Consider the following 18,159-nt stretch of genomic DNA (forward strand, 5'->3'; position numbering starts at 1 on the left):
ACATTGGTTAGCGTCAGCAGATGGCTGCCTCCTTTTTCATCTAATTACACTGATGAAGGAAGCTTTTCTCACCTCAACTCCATCTGAGCTCAGATGAGGCAGTTCAGAGAGGTTTCACGTTGCTAATTGACGAGAAAAAAGTACTTAATAAACAAAGACACGTGGTCACACAGGTCAGCCATTTATTGGACAAAAACCTACAGGCAGGTGTTCTGTTCCTTCATAGATATACAGTATAACTAACTAGAAAAAGCACTAGGAGTGCAAACCTCTGCCAAGGCCGCTCACTTTCACACACTGTCAATCCACTAACCTATCTTACAAGAGTAAATATTTTGAGAAAAAAAAAATCCAGAATCCTTACTACCACCAAAATGTAATAATTTCTTCATTTGGCCATGAAAATGTAATCAAAATCTGTCCTTCACTTTTGGTTGGTTTATGCTGTTCACAGAGAAACACAGACCGACAGACTTGCCCAAAACCACACAACACACAACCTCCTCTGAGATTTTAGTCATTCAAATTCATAAAGTATGTAACCGTTCTTTATAAAGTTCATAATCACTTAAATGAAAAATAGAATCTACTATGGAGAAGACAATTGTAAATGGGCTTGAAGAGGAATATATTGTATTCTAGAGACTTTGACAGAGTAAATTTATATGTGGCTGCATAATGCACATTTATGATAAGAAACAAAGAAAAAAAAAAAAACAATTTGCACAGCCTATTCAGAGTCGCTCTGTTTAAAGTCCACAAGCTTAAAAATACTTTGTGCTCATTTCTACTGTAAAATGTGCGCATACATTATTAGCAAAAGCATCTTTGAATCAGGTCGGTGAAAGATTATACTTTATGTAAACGAAGACCACGTTGAATGGTTAAAATTCATAACCCTACATGAATCCTGAGTGCCTGAGCTCGGGCTTTAATCCAAACACAAACTCTGGTAATCCTTGTCTTGTCCTTGGTTACATTAGCATAATCCCAGTAATGTCCCAGCTCTTGTTTACCAGCATTAGCCTCTTGTTGAGGCGAGTTATAATGACTCCCGCTGATCGACCCCCTCTGCTCCACTCTCCTGGCCCCCGGAACGGCCCCTCCTCCGCTCTCTGGGCCAGATGGAGGGCCCCTCTCAGGCGAGAAGGGTTTCAAGAGCCGGGCTTCAGGACAGTTAATGGCACAGGTCCATTCAGACAAGTGTTGCTCAAGGTCTGGGGGCTGTTGCTTTCACACCACGCTCACAATGTGTTCACAAGCAGGCGACAGCGGCCGTGCTGAATAGCAGCACGCAGATGCAGGGAGGTCTCATCAGCCGCCGTCAACACATGTCCCGTATCTATTATGCGCCGCTGATGGTGCTAAAAAATACCCAGACTGCCTCACGTCTTTATAATAGAGTTAAAGGAGCATAGTGGCATTTTTTTTTTTTTTTTTTATTGCAGTAGCATTTAGTGAATTTCATGATGTGTTAACAGTTTAGGTTGAAACAAGACAAGAGTAAGAATAATAAGGATCTTGTGCTTTCGCTCCATTAAACATCACTTACTTACTTATTTTTCCATTAATAAACGCAATCCCTGACACATGACCATAATGTTGATAACGAGTATGTTAACATGGAAAAATGATATCCTGAATGTGATCCTTCTGCTTTTACCACTCTCCTGGATTTCCTCGTCTTTAAAAGCAAAAGGATCTGAGTGTGACGTTAAAAATTATCCTACGTTATACTCATTTCAGCTTTTATAACATTAACGTATTATTATTAATTATCATCACACTATGAGATGCTGCCTCTTAAGTGCAGCATACCATTTTTTAACTGATGTTACAAATAAACATTAAACTATTTGTGGCTTAGCATAAACAAACAAAAAATAATTATTAATTGACGTTTCAGTCCACTAGAGGGTGCCATGTGCTCAGTCTCACGTGAGATACAGCAATATCGTACAATGGCACGTAGGTTTAGGTGTTTGCATAAACTGCATCAGTTGACGAGGCGATTCTGGATCATATTTACCAGCGCTAAACCATAACAATAATAATATAGATATGGAGATGTTGCAAAGCCGCATTCATTCATACGGGAACAACTCAAACCCAAAACTGTCTGTGTGGAAACATTCAATTAGGCGAATTAGAGACAATATGTTTCCTTTAGAAGTTTGCGGAGTAGTTTCCAATCACGAAACCCGACGACATGCACAAGATTTCAAGTCTGATGAGACGGCGGTCATACCTAAAATGTGTGATCTGATACTCTAGCAGAGCCATGAGACGACTTCTGATGGCCTCAAACTCCTCCTTCTCCTCTGCGGTCACAGTCCCCATCCCATCAGGCCTGGAAAAACAAAACACACAGGACACAGTCAGTCCACTTCCATCTTAACCAAATGTGGGAATGTGAGGATATGAGACCATTAGTTCATCTTTTTAAGTGGCGGTCAGCACAAACCTTTAATAGGTCAAAATAAACTCTTATCAGTATGTTTTCCCAGGAGCAGCAGTTTCTAAGACACGTCCAAATGTTCAGAGTCATAGATAAAACCTGGCCAGAGCTGCACTCAAGACACCATCTGTTAAATGTGTCTATATACAATTGCATGATGAGCATTTCAGTTCATGATGTAGCCTTAATCTGTTTTATTTTGTTCTGATCCAATGGACTGTATGTTTCTGTGTTTAGTTACTGTTTTGATCGATTTTTTAACTTTCTGCTAATATATTGCTACATGTTATATTTTTTTATGATGACATGTAATTATTGGTAGCCATCAAAGGAACTGTAGGAAATTAGCTGCGGCTGAACACGTCTGTACAGAGAATCGGGGGGAGGACGCGCGGGGGTGTCGCTTCTGTTGTGCTGTCGCGGTTCTTCTGCACTTGTCCCTTTCTTAAACACATGAATAAATACACTTAAATAAAACAGACAGAACATGACTGAGTCAACATGTTGTTCTGAAATGTAATAATGTAAAAATTATCAATTCATATAGTTCTCTTTTCAGTTCGGGTACAACAATGGCTTATTCCATTGTTTAAGAAACCAAAATATCCTGCATTTTCACTACAAATACCAAGACATTTCCTATTGCTTGTGAAGCCTTAGAAAATAGGCCGGGCTCTTTTTTTTTTTTCTTTCCCACTCAAAGTTTGACTGCTTGTTTTCACCAAACTAACTGGTCGAGCAGCCAAACTCTCCACGCTGACCTCAAAGTCAACCAATCAAACAGAGAGCTGCTCAGGCTCCTCTTCCTCCTCCACAACTCACACGGCCAACAGGAGGAGAGTCAACAAAGAAAAAACTGTTAGCTGAGGGCTTCATTAATGTTTGTAAAGCTTTCATTCCCTTCTTGCCTTTGTCTGAATAGGCACTCTGGCAAAAAAGGGGAAAAAATGCAATCAGGACCCAGAGCGACCAGCCTTGACTTTGTGGGCTTTCTCTGTGCAGCTGAAAGAGAAAAGCACCCTCTCTAAACGGCACTCGCAGTCGCCAGAGGGAAGAAGCGGGGAGGTTGTCTGTTAATGAGTTGTTCTTATAAAAGACTTCACTGGTTCAGCACCGGACCACTGTGCCTTGACTACCAACAACTTCGCTCAGCTCATCGCAGCACGTTTCTGAATTGAGAATAAAAATGTGACGAGAAAGGACGAGCGGCAGGTGAGAAGAAGAAGACACTGAACCATCCCGGCTGCACGTCCATCGCGATCAGTACAACGAGAACACTTTAACTAGACAAGTGCCTCAATGACAATGACAATAATAATGCATTAGACGTATAATATGTATTATACGTGTGCGCCATCCCAAAACCAATAATTAAAATATCATCTTTAAATTAAATCCCACAGATACAGTATATAATACAATTTGATAAAAAGAAATAATATAATGACAGAAAAATGAATTATATATTTATATAATTTGAAGAACAAAAAGGATAAAATAAAATATAGTTGCATGGATAATATTAAAGACATAAAAGGTAAAGTACAATCAACTACAGTAAAATGAATTATATTATAAACCTAAACCATTTTAAGTGAAGATATTTTAAAAGATAAATTGGATTTCATTGCAATTAATGAATATAAAACACTAAGCACAACAAAACATTTAAAAATGATACTAATTATTATAATGCGCTCAGTTTGTCCTACAGGTTTATTTGAAAGTCCCCGTGCTATTTCCTCAGACAGGCTGTTGTTAAGAGTGCGAAGGCCATAGATGAGATGCAGGATGACAACAGGAAGTCGTCACGTATTGTGCGAGAACGACGACGCATCTCTTCAGCTCCACTCCTCTCAATTCATCCGGTAATAAGAGGCAGCTCTCCCTGCACAACAGCACTTGTCAGCACAACTTCTAAACCCTGTTGTTCCCCAAATCTGTCAATTCATTACCCTCACACCCCCGACACTTCCCAAAGCCCCCTATTTAACAAGCACCAGTTCATCTTTCGGGAACACAGCAGAGTCCTCAGGGTGGGGTAAGCAGTGTGTGTCACGTTCATGTTGAACAAGGCTCTCTCGCTCTCCCTCACACACACACACACACACACACACACACAAACGGAGACTACAGCAGATGTCTTTCACCACTTCTGTCTATCAGATTTGGTTTCAGTGATCAGCAGATCACGAGGTGACGGAAGAGAAAAATGACTGACACTGACACTTTTGCAGCTCACTGTTACTTTTAAACACTGTGGCCCACAACATATTATTTCATCAAGAAAATGATTTCATCAAGCAGTTAACTCTCCAAACCAAAACTTAATATTTTACATCCACAAACTTTCCCAAGGGGAAAAAAAGCAGGTTCTGCTTATTTAAAACACATAAATAAATAATGAAACAAATATGAAATGAATTACAATAGTCATGTATATAAAGAATGTCAGCTGTAAAGTGACAACACTAATCATTTTACAGTTGTACATGAATGCACTACTTGAGTGGACACGTTTTCTTTTTTCCCAGGATTCAAAACTTTTGAAAAGATTTACACACAAATCAGCAAACTCCATGTGATGGAAGCTCAAAAAACATTGTGTTTCTCACAAGCAGCTCATTGAGAAGTTCCTCACAATATACACTGTATATGTACGCAAAACAAAGCATTCTCCTGCAACGGTCAGTCATCCTCTGAACTTCCTCTGAGTCAAACTGTGACAGGAAACTAATCAGACAAGGAACAAGTTGGCGAGAAGCCAAATGTGAAACGCAGAGCAGAGCAGAGTGAGCTGTTTGGTATCGCTCTTCACTCTGCCATTAAATCCACTCAGATGCTTGTTCATGCGTGGGGAGGGATGCGACAGCTTGTCGAGCTTCAGACACATTGTTGCCGCTAAATGAAGCGAGCATGTTGGAGCCACGGCTGCTGTCAGTGGAGCTTCAGGGTGGGGGGGGGGGGAGACGAAGAGGGAGGAGGAGGAGGAGGAGGGGAGTGGGGGGCGGACTCAGGTTAGACTGTTTACACTCAGCGGTAAACGCTTGGCCAGCACCACACGCCTGCAGCTGTTTGGTTCTGATGTGGGCTGGCGAGTGAAAGTGAGTGGTGCTCGCCGAAAGCGCCGCCGTGGCGCAGGGTGCACCGGGCGCCACTTCACCTCCGCGGTGTGGAAGGAGATGAAGCTGAGCAGGTGATGGGTATTATGCCTCCCGGAGATGGGGGCTCTGTTGTGAATGGTTGGGGTAAAGATTGTCACATCCCATGTGGTGTGGATGGCTCAGACGGAGAGATCCAAGGGTGACAGGTGAGAGGGGACGGGAGGCCCATCCCTCCGAAGCTCTGCTAATGCTCCTTTTAACCCTGATCTCAGTTTAACCACCACTCATCAAACTGTCACAGAGCTGCACAAGATGAGTCAAGAGTCACGTTCTTCCTTCCTGCCCTCCGTTTGTTTGTTCCATCAAACTCTGCAGCAAAAACACCAGTTTACTACGCCCCGAATTGCCCAGATGCCGCACCTTTTACGTTACAGTATAAATACGCCACGCTGTCAGTCACGGGGAGAAAGCAGCACTTGCAGATGTGGAGGTGAATCATGGGAGCAACAAAAGATCTTCAGATGCTTCTGGTTGCATTTATTTTTAAACATGCTTTTTGTAATGTGGTTAATTATCTGGTTCCACTGAGGAGTCGCCAGCGTCTGACTCAGATTGAGACGTGATACCTTCCACAGGCATTGTTGTTATTTCCAGCTGCCACTTTGAGATGACCACTAAAGAACGAAGAGAACAGACATTTCCAATCTGCTGCAGAGTGAACTTCACTTGGCACACTGCAATAAGAATGTGCATTCCAATCTGTGGTAAAAACTGTTCTTTACAGAAGGGCTGTTCAGATTGACTGATAACAAAATACCCAGGGAGAAATGTGTAATGTTTTTCAAGCATTTATCCAGTCAATGCAAGATTTGGTATGGAGTTCTGATAATATATCTAATAAAATGCTTGCTTTGGATGCAATAAAATTATCATATAAGCAAATGCACACAGTTGGCACTGTTTACAAAACGCAACAGGGACCTGCTTCAAACTGTCTGACTGAATGAATGATTTTTTCTACTGCTCGTTATCATTTATTATCAACTTAATGTAGCTTATGGATGGGGCATCAAAATCACCTCTGAATTTTTGCCAAAGCCTGCAGCTGCTGAAAGCAACTACATTTCTGATTAAAAACATGGTGACACTGACAGGAATAAAAATTTAACCAAAGTTTTAGGTGTCAATTCATCTGAAATTCAACTTTTGACCCCATCCACAATGGTTTAAACATCTCTCTCCACAAAACATGAGAGCGACCGTTTCCTCAGTTTGAAAACGAGAGTTCTGTTAAAGGCAAACACTGATATATTCTGAAAATATCGCCTTGAATTATTAGTCAAGTACTCTCCTGCTGATCAGTCGGTGGCGTCTCTTTTTGTCCCATCTGTCTCCTGTTGTAGTTACATCTTTGTCGAGCAGCCTCTCAGGAAACCCGAGTTCTGTAATTAAGTTTTTTTTTTTCCACCTCCGAGTCTGCCAGCCATCCAAAAACCTCTTTTTCCCATCCACACCCACTCAGGCAGCTCCAGGAGCCCTGAATGGGCATCAATTATTCAAATTAGAGCTCCAACTGACAAAAAGCCAATTCCAGTTATCCCCCCCAATTTATATGTGGCGATTAGCTGGAGAAGCTAATCATTATGCTTTCTAATTGACTAAATGAGTCGACAAAGAGAGAAAGCACATATATCAGTAATTACAAGCCAGGGAGTCAAGCAGGGGCTTCTGGGAGTGAAGTGGAGAACTGAACTGCTGGAGCGGCGCTGATGCCAACAAGTGGCTAAAAGACACTTCTGTTGCTCATATCTGGGAGTTTCCTGCTGACGAACGGGGGCCTGAAGGTTGCGAAAACTGTGCTGCCCTTGCAGTCCACTCAAGAAAAATTTGAGCATCACTCGCTTTGCAAGTGGTAGTGGGCAAAAATCTTTATGTTCAAGTGGAATAAAGTCTTGAATCAGCTGTAGGAAATGACTTGACTGCAACGGGAGTTAAGAGACGCGTGCAAGGTGCAAGTTGGTGTCAGTTTAAAATAATGACAATATAAAATAGGTTTAGTGGATATGAGTTGAGGAGATGGACAGCCTTGGGTAAATTAGTTGTCTTCTACACATGTAATAGGATGGGGAAAAATCTGGGATTGCTTAAAGCCCCAGAGCCCAGTTAAAATGAAATATTGATGAGAACCTTCAGTGGCTTCCCAGCCACAAACAAATAAACAAACATGTTATATTGGCATGTACAGCAAAGTTGTTCTACTAAGGGATCCAACATCTGGATTTCAACAGTGATGGATGGGACGTGTGTTTGCATGAATCCCTGCTGCGATTCTTACAGCTGTGTGGGCTGGTGTACCTGTTCCCGTGGACGTGGGAGACGCAGAAGGCATAGCTGTAGTGCAGCAGCATGGGGTCAACCAGTGTGCTGTTCTCCGAATAGTCCATCAAACCCTTCAGGTAGCTCAGGTGACGGTGGCAACCTCGGACGCCGTACCGTGCGCAGTATTCGTCCAGGACGAACACCTGACCAGGACTGAACCAACCCTGAAGGAAAAACAAAACACACACACACACACACACCTGACCGGTCAGTTCCGCATACATCTCTCTGGTGTTCAAGACAGCCATTAGAGCCAGATGTTCAGAAATAAGGGAGGAAGTGGAAGGAGACTCTAGCCTGTAAATCTATTAAACACCAAAACTACACAAAATTGCAAAATCTCTTTCATAGCCATATTGATATGGAATTTGATCAGAAATGAAATTAAACAGGGACCTGGTAAATCTAAACCAAACGTATTCAAGAAATCAATAGCAATACCCAGCCCTGATACTGTATATTGCCATTTTACTACTGAACAAAGAAGCTAAAAAGAATAAGATTACCCACAATCATTTCTCATCTGAAGACAAGAATTGAATGATGGTGTTTGGAAAAAATAGGTGATGAGTATGAGTTCACTTCCCCCTCACAAGCCTCGTTGCACAGGGCTGTTTCACCTGCGATTTATCATTTTATCTCAGTTCTGCAGACAAGCTGTTGATCGCCATCCTCACACAATGTCGGAGAGAGAGAGACTCCTCCTATTAAGATTCCAAAATTGTGGGTTAATATCCCCTTATGTATCAGACATGTTATCTCAGTGTCCTCTTTCAAAATGCCTAGAAATAATAAAAGCGTATTAATAAAGTTTTAATACTTTCATAGCAGTTTGGTTTGTACTCCAGCTGTCCTGAAAAAATAACTCGGAAGACTCTTGCACGTTAACAGACACAAACCAATACTGGTCACCTTTTGGCCCTGCAAACTCTATAAAAGTCCTCAATAGTTCTTAACATAATTAAACAGAGGTGTGTAAAGGTTAACCCTTCAGCTATTAATTCTTTGCTAGAGTAAAAAAAAAAAAAAGGTGTGGAAAGAGTGGAACACCCCGGCAAGTTCATTAGTTCATTCATCCTGCATTTAATCACTAAATTAGGCATGAAACTTACATCACTAATTAAGATTCCTCACGGAAGGAACATCAACAAATTAGCACCTCCACTGAGCTGCTGCCACACACACACACAACACACACACACACACACACACACACACACACACACGCGACACACACACCGCACACACACACGCGACACGCACACGAAAGACACCACACGCCCCACTATTACCCCCTGCACTTTCACCCACCACACACCTTACCTACGCTGCAGCACACACACACCTACTTACTTGCCCGCACACACACACACACACACACACACACACACACACACACACACACACACCCTCCTGTCTGACAGTCGTGGCTCTCCACCCGGCAACAGGCGACCCAAAGAGAGAAGAGGTCCTGCAGGACCAACTCCTTTTCAGATTAACTGCAGTATTTGTTTTAATACCAGCAGATACACCAGAGATGTAACTCAACATATACCTGTTCAAATTCTGAAAATCCTATTGAAGATGTGTGGTAAAGGATGTGGGACTTTAAAACAAATGAACACTGTTGCTTCTTTATCCATAACCTCAAGAGAACTATAATCACTTTATTAGTGTAACAATGGTGACAAAAGGTACCTCTGTATATATATATATTTTTTTAAATGTTTTCATATAAAAGCATCGGCTATAGGTTTCTACACACTGTTGAGTATCTTAATTTGTTCAAATTATTTGACAAATCAGAATAAAAATGGCCATGTGCTGGAGTGCAACGCTTGGCTACAGAATTTAAAATCGACAGTGATTGAAGTTATTTTGAGAATCTAGCCCACACACACGCCTGTCGGGGTGAACTGGACCTGCAGTTCTCTGGAAGCCTTTTAGTGCCACTCTTCTCCACCTCCTCCCCATCCAGCCTCCCACTGCTCAGTCCCCACTGCTCCTTCTTTACAGTCTTGAGTTTGTTTTTGTCATTTGTCTCCAGTGTCTTTCTTATCTTTTTTCCTCCCCGTTGTGAGCTTCGGAAGCTAGTAATATCACACCACAAAAAAGGAGGGGCCCTCGACGAGCGTGATGCGACAAGATGTTTCTCTGTGACAAACAGATGGCGAACCCAGTCTTGGCGCTGACCGCTCAATTAGCAGCTAACAAATGACTAAGTTAGCTCAGTCAGCCGAGCATGCACATCTCTATCTACCACCTCCCCTCCGAGAAATGACACACCCCGGTAAAAGAGGAGCAGCATGCGGTTTTGGAGCGCAAACACCGGCTGGGCTGCTCATCACCTGTGCAAACGCCCGGACACAGCTGAGAGGAGATGTGAGGAGTCTTTATCATGGTGGTTCAGAACTTTTTTGGCGGAGGAAACCACTTTTGGGTCCAAAAATCTTCTGACGAACAGTAAGAGAGTTGCCAGTTTGCCATGTGAGACTACATGACATGAACAGCTTTTTTCTTTTCATGCCCAGTTATTCAGAAGTGAAAAAAGAAAGGTCAGAAACCATTCCCTTACCCCTGTTGATAAAGGGTGATGATGGGTTTATAAAAATGCAAAGATAGGGATTAAAACAGACTATGTCTCAATAAAATGTAAATAAAAAAAGACAGAAATCTGTTGCTTGAATGACAATGAAACGGTGACCCACCGGTTTCCTCCAACTGTTTTTTGAAAAGGAGCCATTGAAAAGATGATATGAAAATAAAAAAACGGTACATAACTGTAAAGTTTTTCAAGTGAGCTGGTTTTTCAAACTAAATTCACTGTGGGCTTAATGAGGAGGAAAACCACATGAGTGCTCCAGGCTTGTCAGGCTTTAAACTGTGTTCCTACATTAGATCATTTTGTCACACACACTCATCTACTTTTATAATCAAACAATAATTGAATATCCATACGATCTCCAGTCAACAATTTAGTCTCATTTGTTGTGATGAGTGTTTACCACTGTAAGCCACCTCTAGCCATTAAGAAAAGCATTAATCAATTCTTCCATAGATCCTGGTTTCATGAGCAACTAGACAAGCATTGCCCACTCTGCAGCATGTATGTACTGTGCATTAACATGATCTCTGGGAAAATCAATTTCTTCATTAACAACGCAGACTGTCTCCTGCTCTGGCGACAGCAGGTGGTATGACAGTGCTGTCCAAGCTCTGGGGAGTTAGCAAGACTTGAGCGGAGCCTGGATTCAAGACAGCAATGTAAAAACAACAAGGCGTGAGATGTATAGATTATTTTGGGTTTGTGACGAGAAGGCGGCCTGAGGAACCTCTCCATTTGGAACCTCGGTTGCAAGCTTAACGCCAGTACGTAACTATGTTGTGCTTCGAAGCGTCTGCTTGATCTTTGTCAGAGGTTTAGAGGTTCCTCAGGTGGAGTCTTTCCCCAGGTCACCTGACTCTTGAACCCTAAAATAACAGACTACTGGGGAACTTGTCTCCACATTGTTTTACATTGTTGTCTTGAGAGCTCAGTTTCTAGCCTGCTGTGAGAATCTTGCTAATCCCCAGGTAAGCTGGTGAGCAGGAGACAGTCTGCGGTTGTTAATGAAGAAACTGATTTTCCGTAGATCATGTTAATGGCACAGTACATACATGCTGCCAGAGTGGGAGCAATGCTTGTCTAGTTGCTCATGAAACCAGGATCTATGGAAGGAATTGATTGTGCTTGCTTTTCTTAATGGCTAAATTTGGCTTACAGTCGTAAACACTCATCACACAACAAATGAGACTAAATTGTTGACTGGAGATCAGCATGGATATTCAATTATTTGTTTGATTATAAAAGTAGATGAGTTATTGTGACAAAATGATGTCTAATGTAGGAACACAGTTTAAAGCCTGACAAGCCTGGAGCACTCATGTGGTTTTCCTCCCTCATTAAGGCCACAGTGAATTTAGTTTGAAAAAACCAGCTCACTTGAAACAAACTTTACAGTTATGTACCGTTTTTTTTATTTTCACATCATCTTTTCAATGGCTCCTTTTCAAAAAACAGTTGGAGAAACCAGTGGGTCACCGTTTCATTGTCATTCAAGCAAATACAGATTTCTGTCTTTTTTTTTTATTTACATTTATTGAGACATAGTCTGTTTTAATCCCGATCTTTGCATTGTTTATAAACCCATCATCGCCCCTTATCAACAGGGTAAGGGAATGGTTTCTGACCTTTCTTTTTTTTTCACTTCTGAATAACTGGGCATGAAAATAGAAAAGTGCTGTTCATGTCATGTAGTCTCACATGGCAAACTGGCAACTCTCTTACTGTTCGGGTCAGAAGATTTTTTTTTTGGACCCAAAAGTGGTTTTCCTGTGCCAAAAAAAGGGGGATTCTGAACCACCATGATAAAGACTCCTCAGCATCTCCCTCTCAGCTGTGTGTCAGGCGTTTGCACACAGGTGATGAGCAGCCAGCCGAGGTGTTTGCCGCTCCAAAAACCGCATGCTGCTCCCTCTTTTACCGGGTTGTGTCATTTCTCGGAGGGAGGTGGTAGATAGAGATGTGCATGCTCGGCTGACTGAGCTAACGAGGCAGTCGGCTTGTTAGCTGCTAATTGAGCGGTCAGCGCCAAGACTGGAGGTCGCCATCTGTTTGTCACAGAGGAACATCTTGTCGCATCACGCTCGTCAGCGGGGCCCCCTCCCTTTTTTTCTGTGGTGTGATATTAATAGCTCAAGCTCACAGACGGAGGAAAAAGATAAGAAAGACACTGGAGACAAATGACAAACAAACTCAAGACTGTAAAGAAGGGAGCAGTGGGGGACTGAGCAGTGGGAGGAGCTGGATGGGGAGGAGGTGGAGGAAGAGTGGCACTAAAAGGCTTCCAGAGAACTGCCAGGTCCAGTTCACCCCGACAGGCAGTGTGTGGGCTAGATTCTCAAAAATAACTTCAATCACTGTCGATTTTAAATTCTGTAGCCAAGACGTTGCATGAAACCACTCAACTTTTATGGCCATTTTTATTCTGATTTGTCAAATAATTTGAACAAATTAAGATGCTCAACAGTGTGTAGAAACCTTAAACTTATAGCCGATGCTTTTTATATGAAAAAACATTTAAAAAAAAAAAAATATATATATATACCAGAGGTACCTTTTGTCACCATTGTTACACTAATAAAGTGATTATAGTTCTCTTGAGGTTATGGATAAAGAAACAATCAGTGTTCATTTGTTTTAAAGTCCCACCCATCCTTTACCACATCTTCAATAGGATTTTCAGAATTTGAACAGGTATATGTTGAAGTTACATCTCTGGTGTATCTGCTGGTATTAAAACAAATACTGCAGTTAATCTGAAAAAGGAGCTGGTCCTGCAGGACCTCTTCTCTCTTGGGTCGCCTGTTGCCGGGTGGAGAGCCACGACTGTCAGACAGAGGAGGTGTGTGTGTGTGTGTGGTGTGTGTGTGTGTGTGGCAAGTAAGGTAGGTGTGGTGTGCAGGCGTAGGCGGTAAAGGCATTGTTAAATTGCATGGGTAATGGGTAAAGGCGAGGCGTGTGCGTGCAGCGCAGGCGCGTGTGCAGGTGTGTGTCGCGTGTGTGTGTGTGTGTGTGTGTGTGTGTGTGTGTGTGTGTGTGTGTGTGGCAGCAGCTCAGTGGAGGTGCTAATTTGTTGATGTTCCTTCCGTGGAGGAATCTTAATTAGTGATGTGAGTTTCATGCCTAATTTAGTGATTAAATGCAGTGATGAATGAACTAATGAATCCTGCGGGTGTCTCCACTCTTTTCCACACTTTTTTTACTCTAGCAAAGAATTAATAGCTGAAGGGTTAACCTTTACACACCTCTGTTTAATTATGTTAAGAACTATTGAGGACTTTATAGAGTTTGCAGGGCAAAAAGGTGACCAGTATTGGTTTGTGTCTGTTAATGCAAGAGTCTCCTCGAAGTTATTTTCAGGACAGTTGGACACAAACCAAACTGCTATGAAAGTATTAAAACTTTATTAATACGCTTTATTATTTCTAGGCATTTGAGGAAAGAGGACACTGAGATAACATGTCACGATACATGGGATATTAACCCACATTTTGGGATGTCTTAATAGGAGGGACCTCTCTCTCCCACATTGTGTGAGGATGCGATCAACAGCTTGTCTGCAGAACTGAGATAAAATGACAAATGCAGGTGAACAGCCTGTGCAACGAGGCTTGTGAGGGGGAAGTGAACTCATACTCATCACCTATTTTTCCAAACACATCATTCAATTCTTGTCTTCAGATGAGAAATGATTGGAGTAATCTTCTTTTAGCTTTTGTTCAGTAGTAAAATGGCAATATACAGTATCAGGGCTGGGTATTGCTGAGTTCTTTGAATACGTTTGGTTTAGATTTACCAGGTCCCTGTTTAATTTCATTTCTGATCAAATTCCATATCAATATGGCTATGAAAGAAGATTTAAAATTTTGTGTAGTTTTGGTGTTTAGATTTACAGGCTAGGAGATCTCCTTCCACTTCTCCCTTATTTCTGAACATCTGGCTCTAATGGCTGTCTTGAACACCAAGAGAGATGTATGAACTGACGGTCAGGTGTGTGTGTGTGTGTTTTGTTTTTCAGGGTTGGGTTCAGTCTGGTCAGGTGTTTCGCCCTGGATCTAATACTGGGCGCTGCACTGTGGCCCGAGGCTGCCACCGCCACCTGAGCTACCTGAAGGGGTTTGATGGACTATTCGGAGAACAGCACACTGGTTGACCCCATGCTGCTGCACTACAGCTATGCCTCTCTGCGTCTCTCCCCAGGAACAGGTACCAGCCCACACAGCTGTAAGAATCGCAGCAGGATTCAACGGCAAACACACGCCCCATCCATCACTGTTGAAATCAGATGTTGGATCCCTTAGTAGAACAACTTTGCTGTACATGCCAATATAACATGTTTGTTTATTTGTTTGTGGCTGGGAAGCCACTGAAGGTTCTCATCAATATTTCATTTTAACTGCTCTGGGGCTTTAAGCAATCCCAGATTTTTCCCCCATCCTATTACATGTGTAGAAGACAACTAATTTGCCAAGGCTGTCCATCTCCTCAACTCATATCCACTAAACCTATTTTATATTGTTAAATTAATTTTAAACTGATACCAACTCTGCACCTTGCACGCTGCCTTAACTCCCCGTTGCAGTCAGCCATTTCCTACAGATGATTCAAGACTTTATTCCACTTGAACATAAAATATTTTGCACTACCACTTGCAGAGCGACTGATGCTCAAATTTTTCCTTGAGTGGACTGCAAGGGCAGTTTCAAGAACCCAGGCCCCGGATTGCGTCAGCAGGAAACTCAGGATATGAGAGCAAAGTGTCTTTAGCCACTTGTTGGCATCAGCGCCGCCGCCTCCAGCAAAGTTCAGTTCTCCACTTCACTCCCAGAAGCCCTGCTTGACTCCTGGCTTGTAATTACTGATATATGTGCTTTCTCTTTCAGCCGACTCATTTAGTCAATTAGAAAGCATAATGATTAGCTTACTCCAGCCTAATCGCCACATATAAATTAGGGATAACTGGATTGGCTTTTTGTCAGTTGGAGCTCTAATTTGAATAATTGATGCTCATTCAGGGCTCCTGGAGCTGCCTCCGAGTGGGTGTGGATGGAAAAGAGGTTTTTGGATGGCTGGCAGACTCGAGGTGGAAAAAAAAAACTTAATTACAGAACTCGGGTTTCCCTGGAGGGCTGCTCGACAAGATGTAACTACAACAGGAGACAGATAGGACAAAAAGAGACGCCACCGACTGATCAGCAGGAGAGTACTTGACTAATAATTCAAGGCGATATTTTCAGAATATATCAGTGTTTGCCTTTAACAGAACTCTCGTTTCAAACTGAGGGAAACGTGTCGGCTCATGTTTTGTGAGAGAGATGTTTAAACCTTTGTGGATGGGGTCACAAAGTTGAATTTCAGATGAATTGACACCTAAAACTTTGGTTAAATTTTTATTTTTTTTTTATTCCTGTCAGTGTCACCATACTTTTTTTAATCAGAAATGTAAAGGCTTTCAGCAGCAGCTGCAGGCTTTGGCAAAAATTCAGAGGTGATTTTTGATGCCCCATCCATAGCTACATTAAGTTGATAATAAATGATAACGGAGTAGAAAAAAATCATTCATTCAGTCAGACAGTTTGAAGCAGGTCCTGTTCGTTTGTAAACAGTGCCAACTGTGTGCATTTGCTTATATGATAATTTTATTGCATCCAAAGCAAGCATTTTATTAGATATATTATCAGAACTCCATAGCCAAATCTTGCATTGACTGGATAAATGCTTGAAAAACATTACACATTTCTCCTCTCGGTATTTTGTGAGAAATCAGTCAATCTGAACAGCCTTAGCTTCTGTAAAGAACAGTTTTTACTACACATAATCCTCACCCACTGGATGCAGCAGTAAAACATTTCCAAGTGAAGTGCTCAGAAGAAGTCTCTTGTCTCTGCAGCAGATTGGAAATGCACTTTTTTATTGTGTGTGCCTTTCACTCTGCGTCTGTTCTTTCGTGGTCATCTCAAAGTGGCAGCTGGAAATAACAACAATGCCTGTGGAAGGTATCACGTCTCAATCTGAGTCAGACGCTGGCGACTCAGTGGAACCAGATAATTAACTACATTACAAAAGCATGTTTAAAAATAAATGCAACCAAGAAGCATCTGAGATCTTTTGTTGCTCCCATGATTCACCACATCTGCAAGTGCTGTTTCTCCCCCCGTGACTGACAGCGGTGGCGCTGTATTTATACTGTAAACGCTGTAAAAGGTGTATTAACGGCATCTGGGCAGATTGTAACCAGGACTGGACAGTTGTTGTTTGCTGCAGAGTTTGATGGAACAAACAAACGGATGCAGGTGAAGGAACCGTGACTCTTGGACTCATCTTGTGCAGCTCTGTGACAGTTTGATGAGTCGGGTGTGGTTGAACTGAGATCAGGGTTAAAGGAGCATTAGCAGAGCTCGGAGGGATGGACGCTCGTCCCCCTCTCACCTGTCACCTTGGATCTTCTCCTGTCTGAGCCATCCACACCACGCCGACATGGGATGTGACAGAATCTTTTACCCCCCCCCCAACCATTCACAACAGAGCCCCATCTCCGGGAGGCACCGCGATCACCTGCCATGGCTTCATCTCCTTTCCGCGGGGTGGTAATCACACCGGTGCCCCTGCCCACGCGGCGCTTTCGGCGAGCACCACTCCGGCGACTTTCCTCGTCAGCCGACATCAGAACCAAGCAGCTGCAGGCGTGTGGTGCTGGAATGCGTTTACCGTTGAGAGTGTAAACAGTCTAACCTGAGTCTGCAGACCCCCCACTCCTCCTCTTCCTCCTCCTCCTCCTCTTCGTCCCCACCCCCACCCTGAAGCTCCACTGACAGCAGCCGTGGCTCCAACATGCTCGCTTCATTTAGCGGCAACAATGTGTCTGAAGCTCGACAAGCTGTCGCATCCCTCCCCACGCATGAACAAGCATCTGAGTGGATTTAATGGCAGAGTGAAGAGCGATACCAAACAGCTCACTCTGCTCTGCTCTGCGTTTCACATTTGGCTTCTCGCCAACTTGTTCCTTGTCTGATTAGTTTCCTGTCACAGTTTGACTCAGAGGAAGTTCAGAGGATGACTGACCGTTGCAGGAGAATGCTTTGTTTTGCGTACATATACAGTGTATATTGTGAGGAACTTCTCAATGAGCTGCTTGTGAGAAACACAATGTTTTTTGAGCTTCCATCACATGGAGTTTGCTGATTTGTGTGTAAATCTTTTCAAAAGTTTTGAATCCTGGGAAAAAAGAAAACGTGTCCACTCAAGTAGTGCATTCATGTACAACTGTAAAATGATTAGTGTTGTCACTTTACAGCTGACATTCTTTATATACATGACTATTGTAATTCATTTCATATTTGTTTCATTATTTATTTATGTGTTTTAAATAAGCAGAACCTGCTTTTTTTCCCCTTGGGAAAGTTTGTGGATGTAAAATATTAAGTTTTGGTTTGGAGAGTTAACTGCTTGATGAAATCATTTTCTTGATGAAATAATATGTTGTGGGCCACAGTGTTTAAAAGTAACAGTGAGCTGCAAAAGTGTCAGTGTCAGTCATTTTTCTCTTCCGTCACCTCGTGATCTGCTGATCACTGAAACCAAATCTGATAGACAGAAGTGGTGAAAGACATCTGCTG

At 42.4% G+C, this 18,159-nt stretch overlaps 1 protein-coding gene across 1 annotated transcript; it reads right to left on the bottom strand.

Annotated features, from left to right (window-relative positions):
* Positions 1–2,017: 2,017 nt before the first annotated feature.
* Positions 2,018–17,376, bottom strand: LOC122761921 (calcium-dependent secretion activator 2-like). The gene is made up of 4 exons (XM_044017112.1): positions 17,276–17,376; positions 17,103–17,220; positions 7,918–8,105; positions 2,018–2,350 (listed from the first exon to the last, which is right to left on the bottom strand). The coding sequence occupies exons 1-4, from the start codon at positions 17,374–17,376 to the stop codon at positions 2,167–2,169; spliced, it is 591 nt and encodes a 196-aa protein (XP_043873047.1). The 3' UTR covers positions 2,018–2,166.
* Positions 17,377–18,159: the final 783 nt, after the last annotated feature.

This window comes from Solea senegalensis, unplaced genomic scaffold (assembly GCF_019176455.1).
Source record: "Solea senegalensis isolate Sse05_10M unplaced genomic scaffold, IFAPA_SoseM_1 scf7180000015078, whole genome shotgun sequence".
Lineage (NCBI taxonomy): Eukaryota > Metazoa > Chordata > Actinopteri > Pleuronectiformes > Soleidae > Solea > Solea senegalensis.